Genomic DNA, 18,793 nt, shown 5'->3' with positions numbered 1-18,793 from the left:
TATTCAATTTTTATATAATTATATTATAAAATATATCAAAAGATATTAAAATTATTTAATATATTTTCGTATTGTGATGAAAAGAATATTAAGTTGTTATTGTTTATGTTATATTGTGAGTATTAGCTTTATTTTGATTTTTCTCTTTGATTTTTTTACCATATAATTATATTTGAAAATACTGTCCTTTTCTTTAAAAAATTATCAACTTCGATTATTATTTAAATATAAATACAAAATTTAATTGATAACTTTATATAAATATTAAATAGTAAAAATAAATAAATAAATAAACAAATTATTTATTTTAACAAAATATTACATTAAAATACTATTTAAACAAAAATTTAAATAAACACCTCATTTCAAATCAATTTCAAACTATAATCAAACAAACTATTAGAATAGTTAAAAAAAAAATTGCATTCATCCAATCCAAAAACAAAATCAAAATGAACAAAACCAAACCATTGTTGGTAATAAGGAATACACCCTTAGCTTCAAATTAAATTCAATATACAAATATTTTAAAAATAAATCAAAGTGAACATATGTAGTAGGGGTGTAATTTAACAACAGCTGAGCTAAAGATCAAAGATCAAAGCCCAATGCTTCCATGGCATAAACAAACAAATTGAAGCTTTCAAAATTCATTCATCATGAAACAAAACCAACTTCCATGACAACATTAAACAATCAGAAATTGCAAAAAGTGAATAAATTGTCTGCATGCAGATTTATTAGCATTGCAAATGCAGATTCTCAAGACAAGATTCAAAACAATCAAAACTTCAAAGGGGCCAATCTCCTTATTCCTTCTTACCGATCCCATGACTCATGTTGTAGATCCCTCTCCCCTGGACAGTGTTTGCAGTGACAGTGAGTGATAATAATCTTTTAAATATATAAACAAAGAAATTTCGGACAAAAAATGTCATAAAGTGGAGATACACTCACAATGAGAAACAAAGAGGATCCAGCCAAAGCCAAAGGAATGGCAACGGACGTTATCTTGTCCATTGGCCCTTTCAGGTGCGTATGCTTTCGAATGCTTTGGAAATACCTTTGCTTCTCCAAAAGCTTCTCTCTTGGCCTGAAAGGTGGTTCAGTCATCCTGCACGAAGAACATGTTGACTTAAGACTTTGCAGGACATAAAATGAATTTACTCAAGGGTTCTCCAATCTCCAGCCATTCTTACTTTAAGGGATGATTGGGGTAAAAATGCATAAAAGTATCGTAATTGATAATTTCTATCCTACCTGTGGGTAAGGCTAATTCAATATTTTTAATTGACCAAACAAGGTTTCTCTATCCAATCAACTAATCAAGGGATTCTATATATTAACATGTCCACAGGATGACAAGACTAAGTTGGATAAAAAAAAATTATCCAATTTAATCCCATTCAGTAGAGATGGCTTTAAATTAGTTATAATTTATTTCATTGCATCTTTCCAAAATATAAATAAAATTAATTCTGATCTTTGATGTTGCAAAGTTGAAATATTGCACCCGATTTTCTGGACTAGAGTCATCACACATTCTGTTAACAGACTCATCCAGATACACATTCTGTTAACAGACTCATCCAGATGAAGAAATGGACAGCTTAATTTTCAAAGATAATTTTTCTGCTACAAGTCATCTTCTGTAGAGCTATGATCCTAATACTTCAATGAAACATGGATCCGGCTTCAGTTGCTAAAAACTTTCGTAGACAATCTTTATTAGGCACAATGGCTATGGATTAGCACAATCCCACATTGTAATGAATAAACAGCAAGACGTAATGGAAACTAAAACTATTATTCTGTACAAATGTTGGAAGTTTTCCTAGGAAACTCCAAGCTTGTCAGTTCACCATTAAAAAATAAATCCATATGCCAAAACCTATACAAACAGATCCAACGCCAACCGAACCTCAACGTCGCACTAAACATCGGAATAAAAAAGACACTCATAGATGCAAAATATCAAAATTAGAATATCAACGACAACAGTAAAGCGTCGTTGCTCAAAATCCTGTGCCACAATAACATAATAACGAAATCAGATTCTATTTCTCTGAAATCACAGATAACAAAAAAATTCTAAATTCATCATCCAAAAATTCACCAATCAATCAGCGCCGAGAGTAACAAACCCTACCCCACTGATTCACAATAGACAAACAAAAACCAAAGATCAACCGAGAATAAACCAAGCAATAACAATAACAATTCAATCGGAAGAGCCACGGACTCACCTGTGATTCTAGATTCGGAAGACAACGAAGAAGAGAACAAATCTGTGGAAATGCAGAAATGCAGCCGGGGAGCAAAATGGACGAAACGAATATGGGAACATGAAATCTTCAGAGGCGGATGCGGTCAAATAGGCAGACTAGTCGAGCCGGGCCGGGCTTCAGTTAGTTAAACGGGTTGGGCCTTTGGGCCTATTCTGTAGGCCCATCACCAGCTTATCGTATACGCTCTCCGAATACTTTTTTTTTTTTTTAACAAATATTAAAATTAAAAGCAGAAATTTGAAGCATTGTTTATTTATTTTTTAAAAGATATAATGTCGATTAAAAAAAAAAGGAAAATATATCAATAATAATATATACTATAAACATAACAAATATAAATCGAGATAGCTAAATTATTCAAACATCAACACACAGTTACTAAAGTTCTCATCATTTTTCCATCGAAGCTTAAACTTTCGTTAGTTTTCATTGGTAACAAAATTAATTTGCGACTTCGATCCATCCTCGGGTGGTTCATCGACTTGTTGCGATTCAATATCTTCCTCGACGAAATGAGATTTATCATCGTCCATAATGTGAAAGTAAAGAAACATAAATAAAATCATTTTCAAGAGAATTGTCACACTAAAGATAAATAAAAGTGATGTGATCATGGCTATCTTATATGCGAAACTTAATTTTGTTATTGCAAGATATATATATATATATATATATATATAGACACACATGACCTATTAATATATATGTAATCCACGATATATGTTAAGGATGTTGAGAATGGGATTTTGCCAATCTAAAACAAGGAGAGCATTGTTAAAATTTGAAATGTTTAGGTAGGAAGAAATCTATGGTGTGTTTGTTTGGGTTAGTTGATTTTGGATTTTGATTTAAACAGTAAAAAAAATTAAATTTAAACACTCCATCCGTCCCATAACAAAGTATACATTTACCTATTGCGTTATTCTACTAACGTTAAAAATATTTTTATATTTGTATAAATTTTTATACAAATATCTTTATATTAGTAGTATAAAAATATTTTTGCAATTTTCCTTGATTTTTAATATGTTTTGATATATTAATTAATATTCAAATATCAACACGCAAAAAATGAATACTTAGTTATGAGACGGAGTGAGTAGTTTTTTATTCAATATAAATAAAAATGAATGTAATATTTTGAAGATAAATATGATTTTTAGGGTGTGTTTGGTTACAATATTTTTCTCAAAATTTATTTTTCATTATTTTTATTTATTTTTTATATTATACTAAGAATTATTTTTACATTTAAAACATCACATCGACACTTATTTATATCAAGTTATACAACTATTCAAATTCAAAATTTTTACTATTCAAATCCATACCCCAATACAAACACACCCTTTTAATATACTCCCTCCGTCCCAGATACAATGTCCACGTTGCCGTTTCTGTCCGTCCTACATACCATGTCACTTTTTTTCTTTAGAAAATGATTACACACTTTAATCTCATTTTAATTTTTTTTTTAAATTTAAATTAAACTAATTAGTTATTTTAATTTTAATTTATAATTATTTATATTATAGGATAATTATTTTCACTAATACATTCTTAATTATCTACTAATTACATAATTCCTAAAATATCGTGTCTACAGTGTAGCAGACACGATATCTGGGACGGAGGAAGTAATAAATAAAAAAATAAATATTTAATTTTATATTTTTTTTAAAAAAATTACGAATAGTGAAAAATAAAATAAAATCACCCAAACAAATACATCCTAAAATCTTTAATTATGAGAATCTCTATTTATCACAATTAAACGTATTTGTCTTTTTATTATAGTAAAAATAATCAAATATTAATACTAAAATATTTTAAATTTTTGTATAAATTACAAATATATAATTATAAATTACATAAATGTGTAGCAACTCTATAATTATGTATATCTAAACTATTGTAAATGCATAGGCAACACTTACTCTTATTTTTGCAGACTAAACCCGACAAGACAAGCCAGGGTCATGACTTCACGATTACAAGTGCATCCTATACCACCTAGTCATTTCTTATCAAATACATCGTATATCACCTGATCATTTCTTATCAAATACATTGTATATCACTTGATCATTTCTTATCAAACATTTTCAAGTTTGTTTTAAAATATCAATCAATGTATTGTCCGCTAATATATATTGAATTTTTTTTAAGTTGGTTAAAAATTGAGTTACATTTTATTATAAAATAGCTGATTCTAAAGTCTTGCTGGGTGTGTTTCTTTTAATTGAGTTTGAGAAAAATAGTTTGTATTTGATATTAAAATAATATTTAATAAAATATTTTGTAAAAAAATGTATTTCTTAAAAAAAAATATAGTTCAAATCGTAAAATTAGAAGAAATTTAGTTAAAAAAACATACCCAATCTAAATGTATTGATATTTTGGCTTTCACCTTTTTTTATATACATATAATTTATGGCTCTATATATATTTAAAAAAAATTGTTATGATTTTTTAAAAAATAATTGTTTACAAGAATATTAAAATCTAATAATATTTTTATTGTATAAAAAAATTTTTCTTCAAAACCTCTAAACTTTTAAAAGATAACTTCTAAAATTTTTAAAATAAGAGTATTGGAGAAATTTCTGTACCAAAACATAAAAATAACCCAAAAAAAGAACTCACATTGATTATCGACAAACAAACGCCGAGTGGAGAATTAATCTGCTACTTCGCGCTTAGGCTGCACCACATCAATCTTCCAATAGTGTTCTCCCACGGTGATGAGATAAGGTGCAGCACTGCCACGTCATCATGCCATATAGGTGAAACAACAAGCGTTAGAAACAACACGAAACTATAATTAATAATAATAATATTATAATAATAACAATACAGAATAAAAAAGATAGAGAGAGAAAGAGAGAGAAATAAATTTAAGATCAGTAGTGGTGCGAGTGTGAGAGGAGATCGGTGAATGCTTCAGCAATTGTCCCTTTCAGAATCTACAATCTCTTCGGTTTCTTCGCGATCCGAATCAAATCATTCCTTCGCATCCATAATCTCGCCTCTGTAGAGATAAATAATCCGTTTGTGGTTCGCTATCAATGGCGTTGAGCCTCGACGAGACTTTCAAGCCTAATTTTGCCTTCTGCGGACCGACACCGTCGGATTGTAGGGGAGAAATCTACACCGTCCGATGCTCGGTTGAGAAAGCAGAAGGTGAAAAGGAAATCTCCGTCACGAAGAGGCGCCGCCTGCTAGATATCGATCTGAATGCTCCGCCGGAGGACGATTCTCCGGCGCCGGATTGCGCGGAAGAGAAGGAGAGTCGCTGCGCTTCCAACTGTAGCTGGGAAGCGCTCCTTGATGTGGCTGAGGTTGCTCTTATTGAGTACGCCGAGAGGAGAGGCGGAGTGAGTCCGACTCGGAGCGGTTGCGGTGAGTCGACGCGGAAAACTCGAGGAATCGGTTGCGGCGGCGATGTTGCACGGCCGCCGCCATTGGTGAAATCGAAGAGGGGGAGGACGGTGGCGCTTCCGAACAAGTATAGAGACTCGTTTCTCGGGGAGCTGTCGGAGCTCCGGAGCGGCAAACCGGCGAGGAGGTTGCGCTGACGGTTATTTCAGTGGGAAATGAGTATTTTATTTTATTTTTTTATAAGTAAAAAAGAAATCGATTTCTGTGGAAGTGGAACTAATATATTTTTTGTTTTTTTATTTCTTTGGTATGATTTGTAGCATTTGTTGCGTACTATTATGTCGACTCGGCCATAATATGTTTTAAATAATATGTTTTGGTTATAAATTTGCTAGGATTAAGAGATGATTTAGGGTTTGGCTGCTGGAGGTTGCATAATAAATGTCCTAATTATAAGTATTATTATTTAATTTATAATAATATTTTTATATCTTAATATACATTATATTAAAATTTATTTTAATTCAAAGTGTTCTTTATATGTGGAATAATTTTAAGTTTCATTTCCACTCATCACTCATGCATACATCACAGTATATTTTTGAAAATTTCGATACATTTATCAACAATAACTAAAAAATATATAATACAAAATAAATATTTTTCACAAAAAATATAATTAAAACGAAAATAAAATGTGAAGGAAAAGTGTTTTGTTGATCAAGTTTTCAGCTCTGAAACAGTAATAAATATTTTACGTTATCTAATAAAGAACCGCCCACAGGATATGCAGCAAACCATTGGAAAAAGTTAAAAATATCTGACATCCAAACAAATACTCTATAACAGAGAGCCCTTGGATGTTTTCAGTTACTAGGCAAAATATAAATAAATAAATACATACATACCAGATTGGGTTCTCACGTATGGTCTGCATTCACCTTAACCTTTCCCGCACAACATCCCTTTTTCTTCTCACTGACTTGGTCCCGCCTCTCCAAATACTCGGAATTCTCTTTACACACCTCCCCATTGCTATACACTTCTTTCTTCCATATCGGCACAGTCCCCTTCACCTCATCGATTATGTACTTGCACCCATCCAATGCATCGTTCCGGTGTACCGACGACACTGCGATGAATACGCTCATTTTGCCCACCGGGACTCGCCCTATGCGGTGTGCCACTGCAATGGCGTTCACCTTCCACGATGATCTCACGGACGAACAGATTGATTTTATGCGCGAATTGCCATGGGAATGTATGCCTCGTATCTCAGCTCCACCACTGACTTGCCCTCGAAGGTGTCCCGAGTAGTCCCAGCAAATGTTGCGATGGCACCACAATGCGGCGACTGCACGTAGTTTATGTATTTGTTTATGTCGATGGGGATGTTCTCCTCTAATATCTCGACTAGATTCTTCTCTTCCGCCATCACTCTCTCGGGAATTGTTCTTCTCCTGATGGCAATATTGATTCAATCCTTGTAGAGATTTGAGCCTGCAGTAACAAGGCACAGCTTATGAATCTTACTTTAATCTACTACAAGATGCAAAACATTTCTGATGTCAAAATCATGCAATGGTTAGTTGAACTTTATTAGATGATCAAAATGATTCTCTTGCCTAAAAATTTAAACTCTTAGTTGAGACGATTGTTCAAATCTTATTAAACTTTTATATGAGAAGTTCATTCCAATCCTCTAACATGGTATCAGTGCCCTAGATCTGGAGTTCAAATCTCACCGGTTTCGTGCAACATATATCCTGATATCTGTGCAGGTTTCGCATATATCTCCTTGCACTAGAGTAGCGTGTCAGTTGGCTCTAGGTATCCCTAATATAGTTTAAACTTTAAGGTGAGAGGGTTATTCCTATCATCAACAAATTTGTGGCTATTTTCGTCAAATTAGTAATTAACAAACATGTGTTCTTTTGTATCACATCACACTAACTATTCAAATTAACATTTTACTATTCATAAATCCAAACATGCACTGTGAATCGAGATCAATAAGAAACTGGAAACAAAAAGAAGCCAGAAATTTGCATCCATCCACGGTCAGAAATCAATACAAAATAAATAGGAAGACCAATCAACAGAACACTTACCTTAAACAAAATTCCTTTTTTCGGCTCCAATTCTCGTCTTTTGTCGCATAAGGTCTCGGCTCACTGTGGATTATCTGTTGGCAGATTTCGGTATAACGTTTGTTATTTTACAAAAATAACTGGGCCAAACTTTCTGTTACCCAATTAAGACAATTGGGTCGACTTGTTGGGTCTGTGACACTTAGATATTCGTGAGTGGGTCTTTCATCAAATGCATAGAAAATGGGCACTGAAAAGACAGATCTAAAATAGAGCTTAAAATGTAAAACAGAACAAAAGAATCCACCAGAAACTCACGGTTAGTATTCCAATTATGAAAACTCTGCTTGCATATATATATTTACATATATCAATTTCAACGCTAAATTCTTAACAATGTTTATACGAAACACAGTAATTCATATATGGAATTAAGCTTCCCATATTCATAGGCAAAATATCAAATCAATAGCATAATCATGCATTACGAACGCCATTATTCTGATTCATTCACATTAAATATAAATCATGTCAATTATTCTAAACTTCAAAATTCATCGTCTATCAAATATTAAAGAACATGCAAACTGCACACAAAAGTAAACAGAAGAAAAGGGAAACATCTGAAGGGATGAAAACTATAATTTCTTATTTGCATAAAACTAACTATACCGATCGCAGTGGGATTCGAACCCACGACCTTTAGATTCGGAGTCTAATGCGATATCCACTCCGCTATGCGATCATCTCTAACCAATGGTCAAACGAAAACAAAATCAACCGATGTGCCTGGCATTTTCATGCTTCTGAATTCGAACGAGACAAACAGCAGTAATATGGAAGCGACAAAACGAGAGAGAATTCAAATCGTGAAATTATGGCAAACATCAGGTAGCGATCCTTCCAGTATTGATGCAAAAACAAAAACGCCGCAATTATTGTCACAGTCACAACTCACAATCGAAGAATTACTCTAAAAAAACCAAAGCGAAAGCAAATAAGAAACCTCACATTGACGGGGACGCGATTCAAGAACCACAACATCCACTCGATTGCACCGATGGTTCTCGTCCGATCTCATCCTATCAAATCCGCGCGACAGTACCAGAAACGACCAAAAAAATAAAAAAATCCGTGCGGGAGTAAAATTGAATTAGGGTTTTCGATTTCCTAATTCGGTGGAGGAAAGCGGTTAATAAGTAGCCTTACTTATTTTCTCTAGGCCCTTTAACTTTTCATATTTACATTGGACCCATAGTTTTGTATGCCCCTCAATTAAATGACAGATTATTAATAGCCTTACTTATTTTTTCTAGGCCCTTAAACTTTTCACATTTTCATTGGACCCATAGTTTTGTATGCCCGTCATTCTACTTAGTTATATAATTGCATCTACCATTCAAGTTTACCAATATTCTTAATTTCAAGTAAAAGACAGGTTGTGACATATTAATTACCAATACTTTCACATTATTAAAAAATGAATTATCTGTATCTAAAAATTTATTTTTTAACTAGTTTAGGCGTATATACAAATAATATTGGACAATAGAATGTAAGAACACGTGCTATAAATGTCTCTCTAATTTGGTCCACAAATAGCAGAATGTTTGATAGAATCGTTTGTCCGTGAAGGCTTTTATTGGTTTTGTAATGATTAGTTATCAATTATCGGGAGGTTAGGGTGTTGATTCGCATTAATTAATATATATATAATTAAACAATACACTTTTTAACTCATACGTCATATGATGTATTAATTGAAATTACATACTCAGAAGTCATATACTCCCTCCACCCCGGAACTAAATATCCATTTATTTTTTACACGTAGTTTTAGAAATATTAGTATTATATTGGAATATAGTAGGAATAAAGTAGTACGTGTGATATAAATGTAATGACATTTGTATAATATATTATAAGTTGTAAGGGTATTTGTAATGTTAGGTAGATAGTAACCGTTACTAAAAAAAACGAAAAATTGCCTCGGAATTTATTCCGAGGCTGTAAAAATACAAATAAAATAAAATCAGGTGGATTCGAATAATTAAAATGGCATCGAAATTTCAAAGACCAATGTGAAAATATATTTTATTATATTAAATAGCCTTGGAATTTTTTAGACTAAATTTAAAATATATTTTATTATATTAAATTAGTTCAAAATTTTTGAGACTAAATTAAATATATATTTTATTATATTAAATGATTTTAAAATTTTTCGAGACTAAATTAAATATATATTTCTATTATATTAAATGACTTCGAAAATTACTAAATTAAATATATATTTTATTATATTAAATGGACTCGAAATTATTAATAAATTCATATATATATATAAAATTAAAATAAAATTAATTACATGGCCATCGGATAAGAAACTCACAGTCGCACGTAGATTTGCGGCCCGGTACGGTTACCAATGCGACCTTCCTACAATAATAATGAAACCTTAAATATATAAATATAAATAACTCAAATTGTATTTTAGAAATAGGATAAATTTCATAGTATGAGAAGTTTCTACGTAATAGATCAACCATACTTTGTTGCATTATCAAATTTAAATATAATTAAATTTCATTTAAAATAAATTTAATTACTTTTAATATAACCTTTGTGTATTGGATGTACGGTTAGCTTCCCAAGATCTATTATATTTTTCATAATTTTCATATTAAAATATCAAATAAAACAAAAGTAAATGAAGAGAAACACACATTGTTTCGACGGATTAAGACTAATGATCGAATAACAAAATTAAGAAGACACTGATTTACGTGGTTCACCAACAACATATTAGTTATATTCACAGACATAAACGAAGAACAAATTTATTAAAAAATAGCTGCAATACATATTACATAGCCAAGCCACTTGGCCGCACATTAAAATAGAAATACAGGTCTATTTATAGCATAAATCTATTCTAATAATATTCAAACTATATCTTTATATTTAGAATATAATATCTGTTATTCAAATTATATATTTAGTTTTAAAGCATATCAACAAAATCGCTATACTGACTTGAATTTATTTATTCGGTTTCAATGTATTTGGTGACATGTCAATTTATAACGCATTGTATATGTATATATATATATATAATGAGAAATTAAATAAAGAGAGAGAGAGAGAGATGACAATTTGTAAATAGCTTCGCCTTCAATTATTGGGGCTTCGTCAACTTTAGGCTCATATACATATCTATGAAGTAATTAACAAATTAATTAATTTTACATGTTAAGGACTCTTTAATTGCCATACATGCATACATACATACATATTGCATACATACGTTTTCTTTATTCTTTTCACATAGGATAGGGATAGGGGTTTAGGTACTTCACCTGACTTCCACATCCTCGTAATTTTGGACATAAAAATAATAATAATAACATTTTATTCGCTATGACTATATTAGAGTCGGTAAAAACTGACTCGACACGATTCGAAACGAAATAATTGGGTTTGAGTTAAATATTTCAATTCGATTATATATACGAGTTGACATGAACCGACACGATAATAAATGAGTTGGGTTAAAGTTGAGGCTGTCAACTCCAACCCGACACAACAACCTGATTATAATATTTTAATATTGATTAATATATTTATTATATATGTAAAATAATCATAATTTAATATTTTTTTTCATAAATTAATTTAAATTAAGTTCAATTTTAAATAATTCTACTTAATTTACGTCTCAAATAACACGACAACACAAAAAAAAGTTTTTTAATTTGAATTAAGAAATTCGACTTAATTATGTATACGGGTCAACACGAGTTAACCCGAACCCAACACTATAATAAACGGGTCAACACGAACCCAACACGATAACAAACGAGTCGGATTAAAGTTGAGTAATTTAACCCGTTTAAAATATTCAACCCGACACGAATCGATCAATTGCCAGCTATAGACCATATACATTAAGGGTGTGTTTGTTTTGGGGTTTGGATTTTGAGTTGGAATTTGAATAGTAAAAATTTTGAATTTAAATAGTTGTATGATGTGATATAAATAGGTGTTGATGTGATATTTTGAATGTAAAATTGATTTTTTGTATAATATAAAAAATGAAAAATAAGTGTTTGATTTGATATTTTTGGGAAAAAAAAATGAAATAAATAGTGAAAATTAAATCCAATCCCCCAAACAAACACACCCTAACATTAAGGATTAATGTAATGTATTAATGGATAAGCATTAAACAAATGTTATTAATATATCTGACTTGGGGGATAATTAGATGGGGCCTCTATTTAAAATTATTGCAATATTAAATATTTAACATAAAAGCAAATAGCGAGACATCATATTCACGAACCTATGGCAAGTTGCTTCTCATTTCTCAACCTGTCCCAGTTACTAACTCGACTAATATATTATATTCATAATAAAAAATTATTACATATTAAATTTTATGTATAATTTAACCAAATGTTTTAAATAAAATTGATTTATTATATTTATTTAATTATTTGCCGCAATAGTCACACAGGCCGTAGTTCTGCCACGTGAATTTGCCTACAACCAGTCTCATCATGCCACGTGTCAGAATGTTTTAAGAAGTTGCTTTTCGCTAAAACACGTTTTTTGTTCCCTTCAATTAGGCACGGCAACCTCAGAATGAATAATTGCGCAATAATGAGAATTAATTATTATATTTGCAAATAAGTCCCTGAAATAGAAATAATTAATTACGAATTTCCTAAAATTTCAGAAATGAACTCATTTTGCATATAAATAATTCCATTGCATTTGTATCATCGACCGGATGGAGACTACTTCCATTGAATCTCCACACGCGATTCCTCTGTTTTTTCCACGCGCCGCCGTGTTCCTCCGCGTGATTCGGTTATGTCTGCCGGCGACGGTGTTTCTGAATTATCTACTCCTGGATTTCCTCATCTGCGATTCTTCCGCTATCGCCGTCTGAGATAATTTAGTCAGATCTCAGTGATTGGTAATTACTATATATATATCGAAGAAGCAGTTTAATTTTTATTGTTAGATTTCGATGCCGTCGCCGGTGAGGAGGAACCGGAAAGGAGGCGGAGAAAGCTACGAGAAGGATTATAAGAAAGAGAAATTCTTATCGGAGAAGGCGACGTCGTTTCACGGTAGAGGATCTTTCACTGCGGCGGCGGAGGAGATGCTTCCGAGGCCAAAAACAGTTCCTGAATTGTTGAAGGGGAGAAAGGCGGAGGACATGGCGGCAAGGACACAGCCGGCGAAGCCTGCAAAGTTGCTGCTGAACGTGACGATACAGAGGAGTACCGGCGCCGTGCACGTGCTGCTGCCTCCAGAGGCCACCGCGGAGGACCTTATATCGGCGGCGCTGCGCCAGTACGTAAAGGAGGCGCGGCGGCCGGTCCTGCCGTCGGCGGACGCTTCCGCCTTCGATTTGCATTATTCCCAATTTACCCTCGAATGTAAGTCTCCGCTATAATACTCTACTTAATAAATACAATTATTTTTTATTATACAGTACTATTTGCGACCAAAGAAGTAATAAATAAATTTTTTATATATATTTTTTATACTTTTATTATTAATTGTAACATTGGGTGCAAACCAAGTCCACGTTCAAAATTGTAAAAAAAAAATTTCTTTTTATAAGTTCTAAATCAACTTTACTATTAGGTCTTTTCAAGAATATCTAAAAATAAATTTGTGCAAGCTCAAATTAAGTTGATCTAATCCAATCAAACACATACAATCTCATTTTTATAATCATATATTATTTTTTTTTGTATTTACATATCTAATCAAACAAACTAAATATTAATTATATCCTTTAATCGTATACAGGTATAGAAAGGAAGGAGAGGGTAATAGATTTGGGTTCTAGAAACTTCTTCCTGTGCCCCAAAATCGCCGTCGTACCGTCCGTTCCGGGTTGCTCAAAAGAGGTCGGAAATAGGGAAGCAATAAAAAATAGTTTACCTTTGCTTAAATCCATGAATTTTTTTCTACTGTAATTTAATTTAACTGATCAGATCAGATATTTGCTCTACAAACAATTAAAACATTTATAACACTACTTATGTTTCCAGATGCAAGATTTGTATAATTCTGAAATTTAAATGTGTAATTATTATTATTATTAAAAAAAATATGTTTACAGTAGGAATCTATACACGTGAGTGACAGTCAATATTGCACTCAATAACTCACGTTCGAATCCAACGAAATAAACATTTGAAATATTTATAAATTTATTTTTAATAAATATATATATTTTACTGTCAAAACATTTTCAATATCTTACCCATTCAATACATATTTTTATATTAATTAAAAAAAAAAATAAATACAAACACAGCATATTTTTCTCTTGTGTTTGCGCAAAGAAACCAAGTAGGACAAGCAATGTACACTTCCTTTTGGCAGGAATCATACAGAAATGTTCTAGACTTGCGTCGGTTATCATTGGACGCTTTGTAAGAATAATTTGTCAATTAAAAAATCCAATTTATATCTACTACTTGCCATATATTTGGTTTTTTAAAGCTCCCACAACGCATTCAAAAAATAAAAAATAAAATAATAATAATAAAATAGTTTAATACCACTTTCATATTTTCTCACAATACTTTCAAATTTCTAAATAATAATAACAAAAAATTTTAAAATCACAAATACTAAGAACACAACCACAAGAGTTCTCATACAATAAATGATGATACTTTTCTTTTACTCGAAGAACCCGCCACTAACTACAAATCATTTGCGTTAAGTATTATACAGATATACATTATGTATAGGTATTATCTTTCCACACCAAAAAACAACGCCAATATTTCCGTACACATTTCAAAAATAGTTTAATACTACTATTCATCAAGAATAATTTCATTTTTCAAAAAAATTAAATAATAATAAATATCCATTTATTCTAACAAAATATAACATGAAGTAGCAAACTTTTTACCATTTACCATTTTTTTTTGAAATTCCCAAAAACCTCTTAAATATTTAACATTTCAGCACTATTCCCTAAAATATAATATCCAACATGTATTTTTTATTTGAAACATTACACAAAAATTATTTTTTTTGACATACCAAGCAAAAGTTGACACAACATGACAACAGAGAACCCAACACAAAATAATTGAAGTTAAATACAAAATTTCAATTAACCCGAGAATTAATATATAATTATATATATATAATAATTCTAATTTGATTATTAACCCAAATATTAATTTAAACAAAATTCAATTTTAAATAATTCAACCTAATTATACATATTACACTAAAACTAATATAAACTAATATAACATTGCAAACAATAATAAATAGATCGAGTTAAAATTGAGTAATTTAGCTCATTTAAAATATTCAACCGAACATGAATGAACTTATTGCTAGATCTAATAAAAACATCAATCACAACCCACCTTCTGTTCCGCTAAAAGATAAAAAAGATTGGGGGTTTACCCGGTACGCACTTTCGGGTAGCGGCTACGGGTTCCCGCGTCATAATAAAAAAATTAAAAAAAAAAAGATAAAAAAGATGGTCACAAACCCAAGACATTTTTAGATACCATTTCAAATTTGTCCAAAGTGACACTTAAGCCCAATTCCAGTTACCAAAGCATGCACAAATGCATCCAACAGCCTAGCTGGTTGCCATAACAAAAAATGTTTGCCTTTCTACCATTCATTTTATCAATCAAATAGAGAAAACAGTAGATGTGTACCTAAATGGTAAAAGAGAATTCCTGCTGCTGCTCTCAAGTTGCAAAGGAAACAAAACTAAACATGCATAAACTTGTTTCGAAACAACAAAATGTCTACAAACCTGTATCTCATTCACCCAACCAGCAAAACTAAAAACACAAGTCGATTTTAATCCACCGGTGTTGATACATCCATCCTGCAAATACTCTGTTACCAGACAACCAATTCACGAAGAGCAAGAACACCTGTAAAAAAAATTACAGAGTAATCCTGCGTTAAAATCATGGCTCATGTTCTTACAATGCAGGGTACCTGTACCTGCAAAACTAGTAAATTGCGTGAGAATCAATCAAAATTCAAAAGAAGCAAAAATTAGTTGTAAAGGGACATGAACAAAAAGATTAACGAACACTCACAAAGCCTGGATGTGTCGCAAGGTTCAGGATACCTGATGTGAATGATTTTCATAAAACGTACGTAGTAGGTAACGGTGAGAAACGAGGCATGGTTTATTTACAAGGAATTTTCATAAACTAAGGTAAACAATCAGTCAAAAACTTAAATGGTAAACTGATTCTTTAGTGTCCTGTAATAAGACCTTTTTATCATTTTAGTCCTGTACTTGAAGTTTATCGCAAATTAGTCCCGTAAATAAATTTTTTTCGAAATTTTAATTCTATAAGCCACACGAGTGCCACGCAAGCATCCCTAGCGCCGGAGGAATAAAAATGCGAAAATTTTCCACTTATGGGACTAGTTTGCGATAGGCTCCAGTTACGGGGCAAATGATAAAAATGTATAGTTACGAAACTAAAAATCAGTTTAACCAAACATAAAATAGCAAGTGAGAAACCAAGCATGGCTGATTCAGAAAAATTGGGAAGACTAGGAAAAAAATTAAAATAGCCCTACTAGAATAACATATACAAATCATTTGGCAGAAAAGGGCTCGAAAAACAGGAGAGTTTTAACCTGAGAGAAAAATGCATTCAAAAGGACTAGGTGTAGTAGCGACGTAATAAAATGAAACTACCTCTCAAGCTGTAATATCATCGGCAGACAAGCAAACTAATATCTGAAGGACAAGAAGATGTCTAAGGGGAAGGATTAGGAGTGTCGGAAAGGACATAGGACAGATTTAGCTATTAGATCATATGAAGACATGCATCATGCTCATAAAACATGCATTTTAGACAAGTTAAAAAAAGCACATAGAAATGGCAGGCATTTTCTAATCATGTTTTCCTTATGATAGAATTGTAAACCTGCACACCACCTGCACAGTGGAAAATGCGCAGTGAGAGGTACTTTTGTTCTCTTTTCATTTAGAACAATTTTAGATTTTTTTATAAGAAAAAGAAATAAGAGAACAAACCATTGTAGTCATCATCGCTACCGACGGGTATCCTGTTGTGGCTGAATTCCTAATCATCCCTGTTTTCATTTCTGCTTTCTTTGCCACCTTCAGTAGCACGTTTCGCCTCGTCCCTTTCCCTGTTCCACATCTCAATTTTTGCGCGCCTCTCTTCGCTCCCTTCGCGGATAGGACTGCGGTCCCTCCTGCCACCTGGGCTCCCGCTGCTTCTATTCCTCTTATGGTCTGGACTTGTGCTCCGGTGCCTCCTGCTCCGGCTTTCATAGTAATCCCGGTCGTCATGCCTTCTGTGATGGCGACTTCCATGAGAGTGATCCTCGTAGCTGCGGTGTCTGTAGGGACTTCTGCTCCTGCTGCGCCTTCTCCGGTGTCTCCCAAACAACTGGCGCCTCAACTCCCTATTATTGCAAAACATACTGTTGTAATATATCCGAGGATACCCACTCTCTAAAAAAAAAAAAAAAGCTTTATTTTTTTGCATTTTTAAGTATGATGACAGGGTGGTGCAGTACCTGCTAATCCTCTTAAGATGCATAAAATTACAGTATCCACCACGGTTGCAGGCATCCTCCTCATACTGCCTACAAGTCGCTTCACGGAAATCCGTCACAGGAGAAAAATCAACAATTATGGGACGACCTGCAATTAAAACACAAAATAATTTCATTTGGCAACTCCACCAAGAACAATGCACTGCAAGCTGCGTTCAAGAAAAAGGAAATGATCATTTTTAACCTGCATAGTATCTTCCTGTGAGATTTTTCAGAGCATTTGCTGCATGTTCTTCCTCTCGAAACTGGACATAGACATTACCTACCTGAAAAGGGAGGTATGTGCCATTAGTACCCAAATTATCAGCTATAGAATATATTGAGGAAAAATAAAAAACAAAACAATGAAAGAATAAGAAATGCTTACCATATGATCAGCTAGATTGTCACAAACATTCAAACTTTCAATCTCTCCATACTTGCTGAGTTCCTCAAATAGGTCTTCATAGAAATCCTAACAATACAAATGAATCCACAATTAAAACCACCCCACAACCTAAATATTACATGCCAAAAGTCCAGGAGCAAAAAATAACTCAATATCCTTACAATCATTAAAACAATAGGTAAACATATTCAAGGAAAAAAATATTATAACGCTAAGACATTCAATTATAAGAACAAATTCTCCCTTAAACAAACTAAAGAGTAATTCAACTGAATTGCTAGAAAAGACGATGCAAATGCTGTGACACAATCGATATTAAAAACAGGTGAAGCCGTGAAGCTCTTAATTCGATGATCAGTATTCACTAACTCCTATGAACAAGCTAATTCGGCCATCACTCACACGTCCTTCAACTCAATCACTGAATAACACAATACCACGAGACTGCCCCTATATCTAATATAGATCCGGAAGATTCAGATTATCCTCTATTCACAACATCCGTCAAAAGGAATGAAAATATAAAATACTATTATACAAAGGTGCAATTCCAAAACGAGGCGTTAAATACGAAGAAAATAAGGAAAGAGATTGCAAACCTCGAAGTGTTCTTGCATCTTCTTGGGATCGATAGGCTGTCCCTGCGCATCGACGCCAGGTGTAATCATGTCAGGCCGCTGGTACATGTTGGACAATAGAAGCGTCGGACTGATGCTCGGCTTTGTGTGGAGACGAGAGCAACGGTCTCCGTGCCTGCACGCGCCGATCTTGAAGTAGAAAGGACAGTTCACCCGGTCCTTCTCCGTTCCGAATATCGACGCCAGGTGCTCCGCCATTGCCGAATTCCGATCCTCGACGGTAGATGATTCCCGCCTGCTAACACAACCTAGGGTTCCGATCAATTCCGCGTATATGAGAAATTAGGGATTTCTACGAACTACACAGACAGTTTTATATATGAGACGAGATTACGCTGTGGAAGCTGCTTCTGGAGTCTTCCACAAAACACA

General features: G+C 32.7%; 4 protein-coding genes and 1 non-coding gene across 6 annotated transcripts; 1 reads left to right on the top strand and 4 right to left on the bottom strand.

Moving 5' to 3' along the window:
• Positions 1-565: 565 nt before the first annotated feature.
• LOC127260162 (uncharacterized) lies at positions 566-2,383 on the bottom strand. The gene is made up of 3 exons (XM_051287855.1): positions 2,247-2,383; positions 958-1,114; positions 566-857 (listed from the first exon to the last, which is right to left on the bottom strand). The coding sequence occupies exons 2-3, from the start codon at positions 1,111-1,113 to the stop codon at positions 810-812; spliced, it is 204 nt and encodes a 67-aa protein (XP_051143812.1). The 5' UTR covers position 1,114; positions 2,247-2,383; the 3' UTR covers positions 566-809.
• A 3,984-nt stretch (positions 2,384-6,367) lies between these two features.
• LOC127260138 (molybdopterin synthase catalytic subunit-like) lies at positions 6,368-8,983 on the bottom strand. Its single transcript, XM_051287820.1, is given in 3 exon segments — positions 6,368-6,912; positions 6,915-7,169; positions 7,781-8,983. Coding segments are annotated over 2 exon segments (513 nt in total). The 5' UTR covers positions 7,105-7,169; positions 7,781-8,983; the 3' UTR covers positions 6,368-6,589.
• TRNAR-CCG (transfer RNA arginine (anticodon CCG)) lies at positions 8,432-8,504 on the bottom strand. The gene has a single exon. It is a non-coding gene; the product is annotated as a tRNA-Arg (tRNA).
• A 3,629-nt stretch (positions 8,984-12,612) lies between the features above and the next one.
• On the bottom strand, positions 12,613-18,719 carry LOC127259393 (splicing factor U2af small subunit B-like). Of its 2 annotated transcripts, none has more exons than XM_051286706.1 (6): positions 18,383-18,719; positions 17,763-17,849; positions 17,580-17,661; positions 17,357-17,483; positions 16,845-17,242; positions 12,613-16,745 (listed from the first exon to the last, which is right to left on the bottom strand). In XM_051286706.1, exons 1-5 carry the CDS (start codon positions 18,617-18,619, stop codon positions 16,894-16,896), a joined length of 882 nt encoding a protein of 293 aa, XP_051142663.1. In that variant the 5' UTR covers positions 18,620-18,719; the 3' UTR covers positions 12,613-16,745; positions 16,845-16,893. The 2 variants fall into 2 exon arrangements, with proteins under 2 accessions (XP_051142663.1, XP_051142665.1); XM_051286708.1 differs by having other exon boundaries at positions 12,613-15,714.
• LOC127259394 (uncharacterized) lies at positions 12,798-13,842 on the top strand. The gene is made up of 2 exons (XM_051286709.1): positions 12,798-13,212; positions 13,592-13,842. Exons 1-2 carry the CDS (start codon positions 12,798-12,800, stop codon positions 13,759-13,761), a joined length of 585 nt encoding a protein of 194 aa, XP_051142666.1. The 3' UTR covers positions 13,762-13,842.
• Positions 18,720-18,793: the final 74 nt, after the last annotated feature.

This window comes from Andrographis paniculata, unplaced genomic scaffold (assembly GCF_009805555.1).
Source record: "Andrographis paniculata isolate CXL003 unplaced genomic scaffold, ASM980555v1 Contig60END, whole genome shotgun sequence".
In the NCBI taxonomy this organism is placed as follows: Eukaryota; Viridiplantae; Streptophyta; class Magnoliopsida; order Lamiales; family Acanthaceae; genus Andrographis; species Andrographis paniculata.
The sequence above is the reverse complement of the archived record's forward strand: the minus strand, read 5'-3'. Positions and strand labels throughout refer to the sequence as shown.

What these genes read in the sequence shown, in the direction of transcription:
- LOC127260162 (XM_051287855.1), bottom strand. Translation starts at nt 1,113, where the DNA reads ATGACTGAACCACCTTTCAGGCCAAGAGAGAAGCTTTTGGAGAAGCAA. An exon ending in GATCCTCTTTGTTTCTCATT is followed by an intron (nt 858 to 957) that starts GTGAGTGTATCT and finishes AACACTGTCCAG; the next exon opens with GGGAGAGGGATCTACAACAT.
- LOC127259394 (XM_051286709.1), top strand. Translation starts at nt 12,798, where the DNA reads ATGCCGTCGCCGGTGAGGAGGAACCGGAAAGGAGGCGGAGAAAGCTAC. An exon ending in TTCCCAATTTACCCTCGAAT is followed by an intron (nt 13,213 to 13,591) that starts GTAAGTCTCCGC and finishes AATCGTATACAG; the next exon opens with GTATAGAAAGGAAGGAGAGG.
- LOC127259393 (XM_051286706.1), bottom strand. Translation starts at nt 18,619, where the DNA reads ATGGCGGAGCACCTGGCGTCGATATTCGGAACGGAGAAGGACCGGGTG. An exon ending in AGATGCAAGAACACTTCGAG is followed by an intron (nt 17,850 to 18,382) that starts GTTTGCAATCTC and finishes TTGTATTGTTAG; the next exon opens with GATTTCTATGAAGACCTATT. An exon ending in ACAATCTAGCTGATCATATG is followed by an intron (nt 17,662 to 17,762) that starts GTAAGCATTTCT and finishes CTCCCTTTTCAG; the next exon opens with GTAGGTAATGTCTATGTCCA.